This window comes from Ochlerotatus camptorhynchus, unplaced genomic scaffold, assembly GCF_037179485.1.
Source record: "Ochlerotatus camptorhynchus isolate MF236.1 unplaced genomic scaffold, CSIRO-AGI_Acam_v1.1 ptg000242l, whole genome shotgun sequence".
In the NCBI taxonomy this organism is placed as follows: domain Eukaryota; kingdom Metazoa; phylum Arthropoda; class Insecta; order Diptera; family Culicidae; genus Ochlerotatus; species Ochlerotatus camptorhynchus.
This window is the reverse complement of record NW_027040732.1, coordinates 1,153,889-1,166,725: the sequence shown is the minus strand read 5'-3', so window position 1 is coordinate 1,166,725 and position 12,837 is coordinate 1,153,889. Positions and strand designations below refer to the sequence as shown.

The following is a 12,837-nucleotide window of genomic DNA, read 5'->3' as shown; positions in this document are numbered from 1 at the left end:
ACTTGCCATGGGGTGACCTGTCCGTATAACCTTTCTCTTTCATGTTCGCGTGATGCCCGAGCTTCGAACACAGGCAAGCATCAATAATATGTAGTGGCAACAAGAGCAAGAGCCTGATTATATAACCTTAACCTTGGACAACAAAACCGCTCCGGATGAATTCGAGGGAAGCTCATATGTAGGTACGGAGGTGGCAGGGCTTGGTGGGATGTGCAGAAAAAAAAGAGTTCACTTTTGATCTTACTTCATTTAGTCGTGTTCGTGTGCTCTGGTATTTAGCCTTTTTCTGCTGCCCCTGAGGATGTCGACGAAGTTGACGACGACGACGATGATCATGGTGATGCTGACGATGACGAACGATGCAAGGGCAACTGCTGCACTGGTTGCGTGAATCAACATGTGCAATGGCTTTTGATAAAATTGCATTTTTCGGAATGTCTGTCGAAAGACTTCAATGCTTGAAATGCGATGAACCCGGTTGCAACAGTAGATTAGCAAATCTTTGACTGAGCCAACTGTACCCAAATTAGGGTTCCATAATATTAGCGTGTAGGAATTCACGACCATGAAGTTAATAAGGATTTATAGCTAAAAATAGGTTTGCAGGTTAAACAAACCCAATCGTCAATTTGTGCCCCCGTCATAAGCTGTAACGCTAATTAGGCTTACTTCATTGGTAAACCGGCTCAAGCTACTGTATGAACTTTTTGCAACATATCTAGAACCAACCATCGAGCGAGGGGAACTACCTTTAAACGAAAGATCATGGCAATCGGTTCTAGTCCTTGAGAGCAATCACGCTCAGTTTCCGAAACAAGTTCTGCATCCTGACGACGTGTGTTCCGCTCCGTATGTCCGATGGACTGGTTGCTGGTCTACTTTCACACGCTTCATGGCGAGTGGTGTGTCTCCTCGGTAGGTACATGATATTTGCTGCTTTTTTATTCTTCACTACATTTAATTTTGGGGGGATCATTTTTATCTCCTTGTGCTCTTTGTCGTACTATGTACTGTGTGCTGCAGGGGGCTAGTTTGTAGTATGGTAGTTATTGCATATTCTCGTTGCCTCCCGTAAGAGTAAATGGCCCGGCTGGGGCGTGTATCTCGTGCTGTTTGCCGTATTTTGTTTCATTTCGCTGCATTGTCCGTTTTTCATCCCGTGCGATTAAGTTTCGCTATAAATTGGAGTCCTGACCAGAGTAAGGTATCATTGATCACAGTGACTTCAGCAGCAACGCACCAACCATCAACTCTACCAGCATAATGGCATTCAAGGTAAAAGAATCGAAGTGTTCTGAATTTTTTGTTTGTGCTAAAGAAATAACGTGAACTTATCGTGATTCCTTTTATTGCTTTTTTGCAGTTTGTCGTCTTCGTCGCCTCTCTGGCCGTTGCCAGCGCTGGCTACCTGGAAGCTCCAGTGTCGTATGCCGCTCCAGTTGCCGCTCACTACTCGCCAGCCTCATCGGTGAGCTACAGCAGCCTGTCGCACGCCACTCCACTGGCCTATGCCGCCCCAGTCGCCAAGACTGTTGCCTACTCTAGCCCAGCCGTCGGAGCTACCCACGAGAGCACCATCCGCAGCCATGATGGTACCATCTCGCACCACTCCAAGGCCGTCGACACTGCTTTCTCGAGCGTCCGCAAGTCCGACACCCGCATCACCAACGAAGCTCCCAAGCTGGCTTATACCGCCTATGCCGCTCCAGCTGTCCATACCACCTATGCTCATGCTGCCCCAGTTGCCGTCGCTAAGCAGATCAGCTATGCTGCCCCAGCTGTCCATACCACCTACGCTCATGCTGCCCCGGCTTACCAGACCTACGCCCATGCTGCCCCAGCTATCCAGACTTACGCCCATGCTGCCCCAGCTATCCAGACCTACTCCCACGCAGCTCCAGCCATCCAGACCTACTCCCACGCTGCCCCAGTGGTTGCCGCCCACGCCACCAAGACCCTGACCTACTCGCCAGCCGTCGAGGTCGCCCATGTCAGCTACGATGGAGCCCATGCCCATTATGCTTGGTAAACTGTTCTGCCCAAACACCACCATGATACAATGATCAATCGTCATTGTGTCTATTTATTAAAATCCACCGTTGTTGTTTTGTTTTGACAGTACGCTCCGATCATCATCTTGGAGTGTGTTTTTAATAAAATAGATGCAATCAAATTGTTACTGTGTTGGGGATCTTTACAAATCCGGGTTCACAAAACGTTACCTTAGTCCACCTTTGGGTCACAGTCCAGTCGGCGATTATTTAGATCAATTTAATTCCACTACCTTATTTGCTTATCCTTGACAGATAGGCGTAATTCGTCTACAATGTTCAGACTTCTTCAGTGTCTGGAGCAAATAATTGGCTGAAGAAAACATCGTAACTTATCGAATATTTATTACCCTAGGTACATTTTCACTTAGAAGCTAGTTAAACTTAAATCTAATCTCCCTGCAGTTACATAGCTGCTTACTCGTTGATGTGCCCTAGGTAGTAACTTGAAAAGCCATGTGTGTCCGTTTCCTTGTTTTCGCTGTCGAGTAAAGTTGAATCCCGTTGTATGTTGATCTCGAGGCTTTCTGCAACATCCAATTTCCATGGTGTAGATAAGGTTCGTAAAATCGTGATGTCCTTCGTCGATAGTTGGTGGTCCTCTGTTATGTATATGATCTGAAACCATCAATTTGAAATCATATGTTAGGCCATTTTCCTCTTGCTTTTTGGCCTCCGCTGTATGTTCTTTAAATCTAAATGCTAAAGTTCTCTTGGTTTGTCCTTCATATACATTGTTACAATGATTACAGCTTATTTTATAACCACCTACTGTACCTAAAACATTAACTGGGTCTTTAGTGGATCCTAACAATGACTTTAACTAGCTATGTCTACTAATGAAAAGTAAATTTAATCCGATTTTTTTAAACTGTGGTCTTAGCTTACAAGTAATATCTTGATCAGATGGAACGGACACTCGTTTTAAGGGTTCAGATGCAGTGGTAAAGCTGACATCACATTGTTTGACAAAACGTCAAATATTTGGTAAATTTTGGCAAATATATTTGACCAAATATTGCAATGGCAAATATTTGGTTTGTATTTGTCATCTCATTTATTTGGCAATTCGTCAAATAGTGTGACGGCTATTTTATTTTTTGCCAAACATGTTTGCTGAAAACAGCCAAATAATTTATTTGATACTCTTGAAATTCTTGAGTAGCAAACAGCATCAAATAATTGTCGATTGTTGTGATCGTACTTGACCACTGGAATAGACGATTTATGTTATATGACACATCAGTACATATGGACTTTTTAACTCCTGGACAAGTTCCTTCAGAATCAGTTCTGGATCAAGTCGAGTAGGGGAAAAAATGATGTATTCCGTCATCATTTAAAGTCCCTCTTGAATGCCGGAGCGGTGTTCCTGAAATCTGTTTGGGAACAACTGAAGTGGAAAAGGATTTATTTGATGCAAAAAAAAATGAGTTTGGGGGCTTTCATAGGACTTCTCGGATAGTTTCTTTGACTTTACTGGGATATCCGGTAGGCTTCTCAAGGAAGTCCATAAGGACCCGAGGCTTCCTATGATTAACGGGGATAGTTCCTCAATAATAGCCTCATCTACTTTGAGCTGCATGACCCTCTGGTGAAGCAATTTCATAATGGTCGAAGCAAAACTCTTGTCTACCTCATCTACCTCTCTTTCGACCACTTGATAGCAGCATGCGCATGATAGATACTCGACTACGACGGAGCAGACTCACTTCTCTTTAGGCATGACTCATATAGGCTCATATAGGTGGCAAGTCATCAGAACTCTCATATCCTCCATACAAATTTGTTTTATTTAAAGAGAATCCTCGTTCAATTCACTTATAAAATATCCTCATACGGCGGCCCAAGGTTCCAAGGGGGTGAGAATATTCCCCTTGGAACACAAATCGGACAACTAGACCTAGATCTATGGTTCGCCGTGCAAGACCCTTATTTCAAATTGGCTCTCTCAGAGGCCGACTTCACTCAAAAATATGAAACTTCGAGCGCTCATTTCTAATGATAACGTTTCATTACTAGATAATTTTATTTATTTTTGGAATGAAATATCAACGATGGCAGCCCTACAAAATATTTAAATTGTAGTTTGCATTATTTACATGGAAAAATGAACTTCTCCAGTTAACAATGATATAGCATGGTTACTATTACCATTCCTTAGATGCGGAAATATTTTTGTATATTTCCAAAATTACCAATGGGCATGCCAGTGGACATACGTTAATATATTTGTGGTGAGATATGTGTTATTTATAGCCAACCAAATTTTGAATTTGTGGTTTTCATCACTTATATGAAGAACTGACTTTTATTTTTCAGACGCCAATGGACCTATTTCTATGATATGAGATTCTAATCTAATCTAATCTATGAGATTAAATATATGGACAAGTGATCTTCTTCAAAATTGAACCGTGCAGCATGGATCCTTTGGCCATTCGTGCAATGCATAATGCCAATGAACCAACTTCATTTACATTGGAGGTGAAATATCCATGATCTCATCCCGAAATGTTTCTAAAATTGTTGTTTTGAACCTTGTCGACACAGAAGCTTGCTGTTTCTGAGATCCGAAAATAATTTCTCAAGTTTTCGGAACTACCTATGGGCCAACTTAAATTATATTTGAGATGAAATATGATCGATCGCAGATCGGGTAGATTTTTAAATAGTTAATTTCATTATTTATACGGAGAACTTATTCTTAAAATTTTATTGTTTCATTTGGAAAGATTTGGGAACTTTGTTTTGCCATAGAACTGGTTCAAAGTCTTTCCTAAATGGAAACTTTATAAATGTTCAAAGAACATTTGCCAAATGCCATCTTCACCACCTGCTGAGTGCAGGTGCTGTACTTAGTACATTCCCTATTCACCGTTCTAATTTAATTTTAAAAGTATAGCCTTTTCCGAGTCATGAACAAAGTTTTGTAAAAAATTGATGTGTTTGCTGCGTCACATCATATAAATCCATTACTTCTGTAAATATGGTTCAGAATTCTGAAGGAGCTGATACGAGATCCGCAAACAAAGAAACCTGAGATAAGCATTATTTACTTGACACATGAAAGTTTTTCTCCAGATTTTTTGTTCTTGAACCGATTCCAGTGGACCCAGAACCTGATATGGATCATATGATCTTCAATTTGGGATTTGGCCCGAGATCAGCGAAATTCGCTTTCTTAACGCAAATTAAATTAAACCAAATACCATCAGCAATAAAATATAAAATCAATGACCAAATAAATAAACTTGGCGAACTGCAAATAATGTAATACGTAGCTTGAAAAATAGCTGGTCAAATAATCGTTTTGTAGTACTTGGTCAAATATTTGTTAAATAGCAGACAAGTGTAATGGCTTTGGCAAACAAATATGACAAATATAATTATTTGGCAAAGCTTAACGAGTCAAAAATTGGTCGTATGGGCAAACAGTGTGATATCAGCTTTAAGCTAAATAATCTCCTTTGTAAAATTTTAGCTTTTTTTTTTATCGACGATTGTCTGGATTGAGATCTTCTTGTATCCGTTGAGTCTCGCTGCTTCGGAGATGTACTACAATTCCTTAAACTTTCCTGTTTCACTGAGTGGAAGAGTCTGCATCCAATGAATCATGTGATGCAAGGCGGCCATTTTTTGCTGGAACGAATCGTTGGAAGTATAGAGGATAACTCTTTTCGTGCTTGCTGGTTTCATGAAAACTTCGTATTCAAGCGAAGAAGATGATGACGATTTCCTGATGACAAGAAGATCGAGAATTGCAAGTTTTCCATCTTCTTCTACCCTTTGAGTGAATTTCATATCCTTATGAATTCTGTTGATCTCACCTAAAATTTGTTGAAGAGCTTCCCATTTAACAACGCTGAAGATCTCGTCGACAAACCTCCACCAGCGGTTTGGTAATATTCCTTTCTCCTTCAGGATTGTCCTCAAGTTGCCATGAAAAGTTCACACAGGAAGGGGGATAGGGGATTTCCCATTGGGGCTCCTTTCGTCTGCTTGCAGAAGTTATCTCGGAAAGAGAAGATTCAACGGCGGGTCAGCTTAAGGTACGTTCGAACCGTGTTTCTCCGTGCTGAATCCTCTATTTGTGTTAATAGCCACAAATGGTTGATCGCTTCCTTGACCGTTACGCTGAGAAACAGAGCTATGACGTCGATCATAATCTCGTCCTCGTTGATGTCTCCTGAAGATTGTAATCGCTGGGCGAACTCCTGGGTGTTACTAACTGCCTTACTCTGAAACTGATTCTGAATACTCTGGAGCTCTGTGACTAACCACTTCGTTAGTTTGTGGGTAGGGGAACCAACTGCAGACACGATCTCTCGCATTTCATTCCCCGGTTTGTGGACTTTGGGAGACCTTTGATCCTGGGTAGAATGGGATTGGATTCCCGTAAACGACCTGCTCCATCTCCTAATATTGATTTACACTCCTTCAATGTTTTCTCCACGTGTTTCACCATGCTCTGTTAGGGGTCTACTCGAAGCTGCCTGTTTAGATTCTCAAGATTCAGACAATTAAAGGATGGTTAACATTGGAATGTCAATAATTGACCGATGCCTGGCATTTCGAGTATCGGGTACATTGATGTTTTATGTTTAGCCTTAAAATATCAAACGAAACGTTTATCCCCAGAATCTGTTCATTTTGATCGGAATATTGAAAACTGATGTGAGATCGCAAAATCTTTATTAATTCTCAGAAGGTTGATATTTTTGTTCCAAATCCTGAATCTTGATTTGAAAAAAAATCCAATGCTTGAATTGACTAGATACATTCTGGATTTCTAGAAGATTTTTCTTCATAGGATAAATAATGTTCACTATTGTCAATTTGTTTTAGCACACAGCCTTTTTTCCACTGTACGTATCCTGTTCCATGGCTTACCATAAGTAGCTGACAATAATCCGGTTGTTGAATAAAATCATTACAAAGGAAACAATCTTATAGCAAATTCGTTTATTATTCAGTTCCAACCTGGATCGGGTATCAAGATTGGATCTGCTTGTTTTCTGTTTGTTTTGAAAACCTAGCTCAGGTTCGCTGTTTGTTTTGAAAACCTAGCAAAACGTTCGCAATGACAAAAAGTTCGGTTTCACACTGGTTCCAACTCCGATGATAAACGAATTCGCTATTAGAATGTCCTAAACATTAACCCAATAATAAAATACCGGAACTGGCATGTGAAAATACTGGTAATTATGTATAATTCTTTATTAATATAACTGGTTTGTTGTATTCCACATACTCACAAATAGAGGTTCGCAACATTTTCAAGATTTTCAAAAAACTACCGGTGTAAACAGACGCAGAAATACGTCCGAGAAGATAATGGCCGAGCATATTTTCGATGAAAAAAGCGAATTTGAAGGAGAATTTGGTCGTCGAAAAAATAGACTGAGTTAGAGAACATAGTTGGAGATGCTCAACGTGACATATCAGACTTATAATGGTCATTTTATACGATAGATGAGGAGATGAAAGTATAGAGTTGATAGCTCCGTTAGAGTGCGGCAGTGTGAAAATTGTATGCATAAAGTAGAGAGCGAGCAAAGATTATTTAAATTAGGTCTCATTTGTCATTATTAAGAAAGTTAGCTCAACTTTGTGTGCCACGAAGTGAGGGTTCGATTCCCACTCCATTAGGTGGAAATTATCTTAAAAAGTAAATTGGGTGTTGTTTTTGTGTGTTGACGGTTGTCAGTGCTCAGACTGTGCTACTTTCAACTGAAAACGGTATCAATGGTTTATAATATCTAGACGCACGTGTGAAAAGGGTTAACGAGCCAAATGTAAACAATGACTTTAAATGTCGATTTCATTCAAACCAACAGCAGCATCTGGTAGACGAAGTTTACTCTATCATATGGTGTAGTTAATACATATGCGTGTATGTATTGTCATTCGTGAGAAATCGGAGTTTAAAGACATTTTTTCCATTTACTTTATCCAACCGGCCATAAGCGAGCATTTAATGCTAGATTTCTTCCAGTAGTTCTACCACTGCTACTATTCCTAATTACTACGTTATACCAAACAACATCACACCAAAGGCTTAAATTCTTCAACTACCTTCCCAACCATGTTTGCATAACACAACCTAGCATCAAAGAAGCACTCGGTTACAGCCTCGGATACAGAAGGATTGATTTTGCGAATCAGATCCACCGTCCAATTAAAACTTTGGGCATTTGCCGCATGAGTCTACTTGCATCTCTTCCAACCGATCATCCACCGGGTCGATCAACCCCTTCGTGAAACCAAAAGAGAGGAAAAATCGAAGTCTCATCAACCACCGTCCAGCTGATGCGTGTCACACAACCGGGGGAGTGTGATTTATTAGTTGCCTTTGTTGTAGTATTTTTTTTTATTGCCGTTTATCGGCAATCGGAAGGTTAGCCTTCGTTTATCCGATCTTTGTCAGTTATTTGGTCAGTTCCGAGAGCGTCAAAATTGTTTGGATTTATCATATAAATATTGAACCCAACCGACGGAACTGTATCATTGCTTCAGTTAACTTTAGTTCGACCAAATCGTTTCACTATACGCATCCCAAGTGCAACACTCCTGCTACATAATGGCGTTTAAGGTGAGAACTCGGACGTGGATCAGAAAGAAATCAGTGTTTCAGGTTGAAGAGTTTGGAGATTTGAGAAGTTTATAAAGAAAGGTTCTTCTAAATCATAAAAAAATGAAGACCCACCGACAGAAGATTTCATGTGAAGTTAAATAGATTAACGGTTGAATCCAGTTTTCTGTTGAAATTTTATAGAAAATCGAGTAAATCCGACAATGTATGAGGGTGCTTCATATTGAATTCGATTATTAAATTTTAAATTCATTTAACCTTGTGTTTCACCAGAATGTCAGCCTAAGGAATTTTATAACGATTATTCGTTAACATCATTCTCTTTTCATCACTACTCAACAGATGGTTGTCCTGTTTGCCACTCTGGCCTGTGCCAGCGCTGGCTACCTTGAAGCTGGTCACCACTCGGAGCACTACTCCCCAGCCTCGGCCGTCAGCTATAGCTCGATCACCCGTGAGCACCACCCGACAAAGGTTGCCAAGACCGTAACCTACGCCGAACCAGCTGTCCACTACGCAGCCCCACCTACCAAGACCGTATCGTACGCTGAACCAGCTGTACATTATGCTGCTCCAGTTACCAAGACCCTGGCCTACGCCCAGCCAGCTGTGCACTATGCCCAGCCTTCGGTCCAGTACGTCCATGAACCAACTTACACCAAGACTGTTGTTTCTGAGCCAACCTATGCCAAGACCTATGTGCACCAGCAGCCAACCGTGTACGCCGCCAAGACCTATGCTTCCGCACCAGTCTATGCCCAGACTTATGCCTCCGAGCCAGCCTATGCCAAGACCTTCGCTTCCGCACCAGTCTATGCCAAGACCTACGCTTCCGCACCAGTCTATGCCAAGACTTATGCTTCCGCACCAGTCTTCACCAAGTCCGTTGTCCAGCAGCCAACCTACGTCAAGACGGCCCAGCCTTTGTACGTCCATTCTGGTCCAGCTGTTGCCGCCAAGACCATTAGCTATGCACCAGAATCCACGGTTTCTCACGTTAACTTCCAGGATGCCAGCGCTCACTACGCTTGGTAATCACAGAAGTTGCCGAAGAGATGTCTAGCTAGCTAAAAGTTTAAGTGATCGACCGTAGCGTACTCAACCTGCAACCACCACATATGTTGAACGATTTTGTCGAATAAATTTATTTATATGATTGTACTTCGCGCCTTTTATGTTTCTCCAACTGATGATAACCATTAGACAAATGCAAAATTTGAAATTTTCGCTCCACAGTACTCACACGGTCCCAAATCGGAGTCTGGTTAGCCTCCCCATTATTGAACACATTTGGTAAAAAACTGGCATGGCACAAACCATTTGAAGTTTATATGGAAATTAGTACTGGAAAATTAAAAAAATGCGTTCATTGTCTTCTAACCTTTTTCCATATTGCAATGTGGAAAAGTTCTGTAGCTATTCTGATGGGAAATATTCTCAGCTTCAATTTTGCCTTAGATTGGATTTCAGCCAAACGTCAAATTAATTAGTTAATAATTGTTTAAGGGATTGATAATCTTATCGCATGATCAAGCAGCTGCTTTGAGGGCAACAGTGTATTCTGCAGTGTGACATAGTAGCCATGCTCTATTGCTTATTGAGACAACAATTGAAAATTCTAACTTTTTTGGCTGACGATTTTCGATATTGAAATGTTGTACAAAATTGTAGATTTAAAGGGCGAACACGAAATTATTGCGACACCGAAAATGTCATGCCAATTTTCTTATAATGTTTAGAATCAAACCAACATTTTAGGGTAGTTTTATACATATATTTACTTCAAAAATCAAAAGAAAAGTTAATCGATGGAGCCTTGAGTGTAAAATTGAACGCATTTTCGCTTGATGCCCTCCATCAAAGTCTTTACAGTGTCATCCGGTACCAGTTTCTCAGTTTTTTTCCATTTTCTTAACATGTCCTTCTCGTCTTTGACTGTCTTCTTGCTCTTCCGAAGTTCCCGCTTCACTATTGCCCAGTACTGCTCCACCGGGCGCAGCTCCGGACAGTTTGGCGGATTCATGTCCTTTGGAACAAAATGGACAGAATTGGCCTTATACCACTCCAGGACACTTTTAAAATAGTGGCATGATGTAAAATCTGGCCAAAATAGCGGAGCTTCGTCGTGCTGCTGCAAGAACGGCAAAAGACGCTTCTCGAGGCACTCAGATTTGTAGATCTCGCCATTTACTGTGCCCTTTGTCACGAAAGGCTCACTCCTCAGTCCGCAAGAGCAGATGGCCTGCCAAATGAGATATTTGGAGGCGAACTTCGACATTTTCTTCTTCTTAAATTTGTCGTCCACATCGAACTTACTCTTGCCGGTGAAAAACTCCAACCCCGGAATTTGCTTAAAATCGGCTTTTATATACGTTTCGTCGTCCATCACACAGCAGCCATATTTTGTCAGCATCTTCTCGTAGAGCTTCCGTGCCCGAGTTTTAGCCGTCGATTGTTGCCGCTCATCGCGGTTTGGCAAGTTCTGTACCTTGTTTGTATGTAGTCCAGCTCTCTTCTTTGCATTCTGGACGTAGCTCTGCGACATGCCGATCTTTTTAGCCAAATCACGGCTTGAGACGTTGGGATTTGCTTTAATCATCCGCTTCACCTTTCCCTCCGTCTTTTTGTTCTCCGGTCCCGGTTTTCTTCCAGCTCGTTTGCCGTGGTCCAACGTCAACCGCTCCTGGAACCGCTTCAACACTCTGGAGACGGTTGAATGGTGAATGTTCAACATTTTTCCCAACTGCCGGTGCGACAGGTCAGGAAATTCCAGGTGTTTGGAAATAATTTGTTCTCTCAACTCGCATGTACACAATACACATCAATGAGAAAGTGTGCAAAATTTGGTTGATTTTTACCCAATGGTAAAAAATTTATGCCCTGTTGAATGTGTCGCAATAATTTCGTGTTCGCCCTTTAGGCTCACAAAAGCAAGATGGATTACAATATCGTGAACCGCATAAACAAAACAAAAATCTTTTCAAATTTGCACGTTGTTATCAAAAGATTTTACTTCTCTTCAAAAAATAATCATTCATAATGAGGCCGTTCGCAATGCTGTTGTATTTTATATGAACTGTTTCAATTTGAAACAAGAACAAAAACGTACCCCTGGCAATTCTGAGTGGCAGCTTTATTATTCGAGCACTATTTTGCACCAGATTTGCCACTGCTCGACTATTCGGGTTTATTTCAGAGCGGGTTTGAAACACGAATGGAATCCTGTTTCAAATTTTACACATTTTTTGGAAACTTGTAAGTAGTTTAAGGATATTTTATAGAAGTTTGGAGAACTTCATTTTAATAACGTAGAGCTTCACAAAAAATAAGAGATCTTCATAGAGAGGAGTATCACTGAAGTTTAGGTAATTTCAAATAAGTGAGGGGTAATTCATAAAAGATAGGGGAACATTATAGTAGTTCTAAGAATGTCATAGTATATTTTAAAACTTCATGGATATTCTATCATATTATACCAGGCTGCTTAAAAATGATTCCAATGATCTTCAGGTGCTCTAAGCTCTTTAAGATGTCCTTTAGATACTTTTTCAAGACTTTGGGTTGATCAGGTATCATTTTGAAAATATCCAACAATCTAAATCACATCTCGTATTCCTGAAAAAGCATATCGCCAGCTTGCTGATGCCCATGCTTCACCTATTTCGATTGTCCATCTCGAGTGGTACATTTCCATCTTTTCGGAAATTCGCACATATGTTTCTTATCCACAAAAAGGGCAGCAAACGGGATGTGGACAATTATCGTGGAATTACGTCGTTGAGTGCAGTTTCGAAGTTATTCGAGTTAGTTATCATGGAGCCTCTACTCTCTCATTGTAAGCAGTATCTAAGTGGTGATCAACACGGCTTCACTTCCGGTCATTCTACTTCCACAAATCTGCTGTGTTTGACATCGTATCTTACGGAAAGCATGACAGAGAGGACTCAAACAGACGTCATATACACCGACTTGTCAGCTGCCTTCGATAAGCTAAACCATGCCATCGCGATTGCCAAGTTGCATAGACTTGGGGTCAGCGGCAACCTCTTGCGATGGTTTCGTTCACATCTCACTGATCGGCAACTGATGATCTAGCTACGTCAGGAATACCTCAGGGAAGTCACCTGGGACCTTTGATTTTCTAACTCTACTTCAATGACGTGAACTTGGTCATCGAAGGCCCACGACTAT

General features: G+C 41.0%; 2 protein-coding genes across 2 annotated transcripts; both read left to right on the top strand.

Moving 5' to 3' along the window:
- Nucleotides 1-1,166: 1,166 nt before the first annotated feature.
- LOC135704470 (larval/pupal cuticle protein H1C) lies at nucleotides 1,167-2,173 on the top strand. Its single transcript, XM_065225947.1, has 2 exons — nucleotides 1,167-1,275; nucleotides 1,364-2,173. Exons 1-2 carry the CDS (start codon nucleotides 1,264-1,266, stop codon nucleotides 2,027-2,029), a joined length of 678 nt encoding a protein of 225 aa, XP_065082019.1. The 5' UTR covers nucleotides 1,167-1,263; the 3' UTR covers nucleotides 2,030-2,173.
- A 6,425-nt stretch (nucleotides 2,174-8,598) lies between these two features.
- Nucleotides 8,599-9,681, top strand: LOC135704469 (cuticle protein-like). The gene is made up of 2 exons (XM_065225945.1): nucleotides 8,599-8,646; nucleotides 8,989-9,681. Exons 1-2 carry the CDS (start codon nucleotides 8,635-8,637, stop codon nucleotides 9,679-9,681), a joined length of 705 nt encoding a protein of 234 aa, XP_065082017.1. The 5' UTR covers nucleotides 8,599-8,634.
- The last annotated feature ends 3,156 nt before the right edge of the window (nucleotides 9,682-12,837 follow it).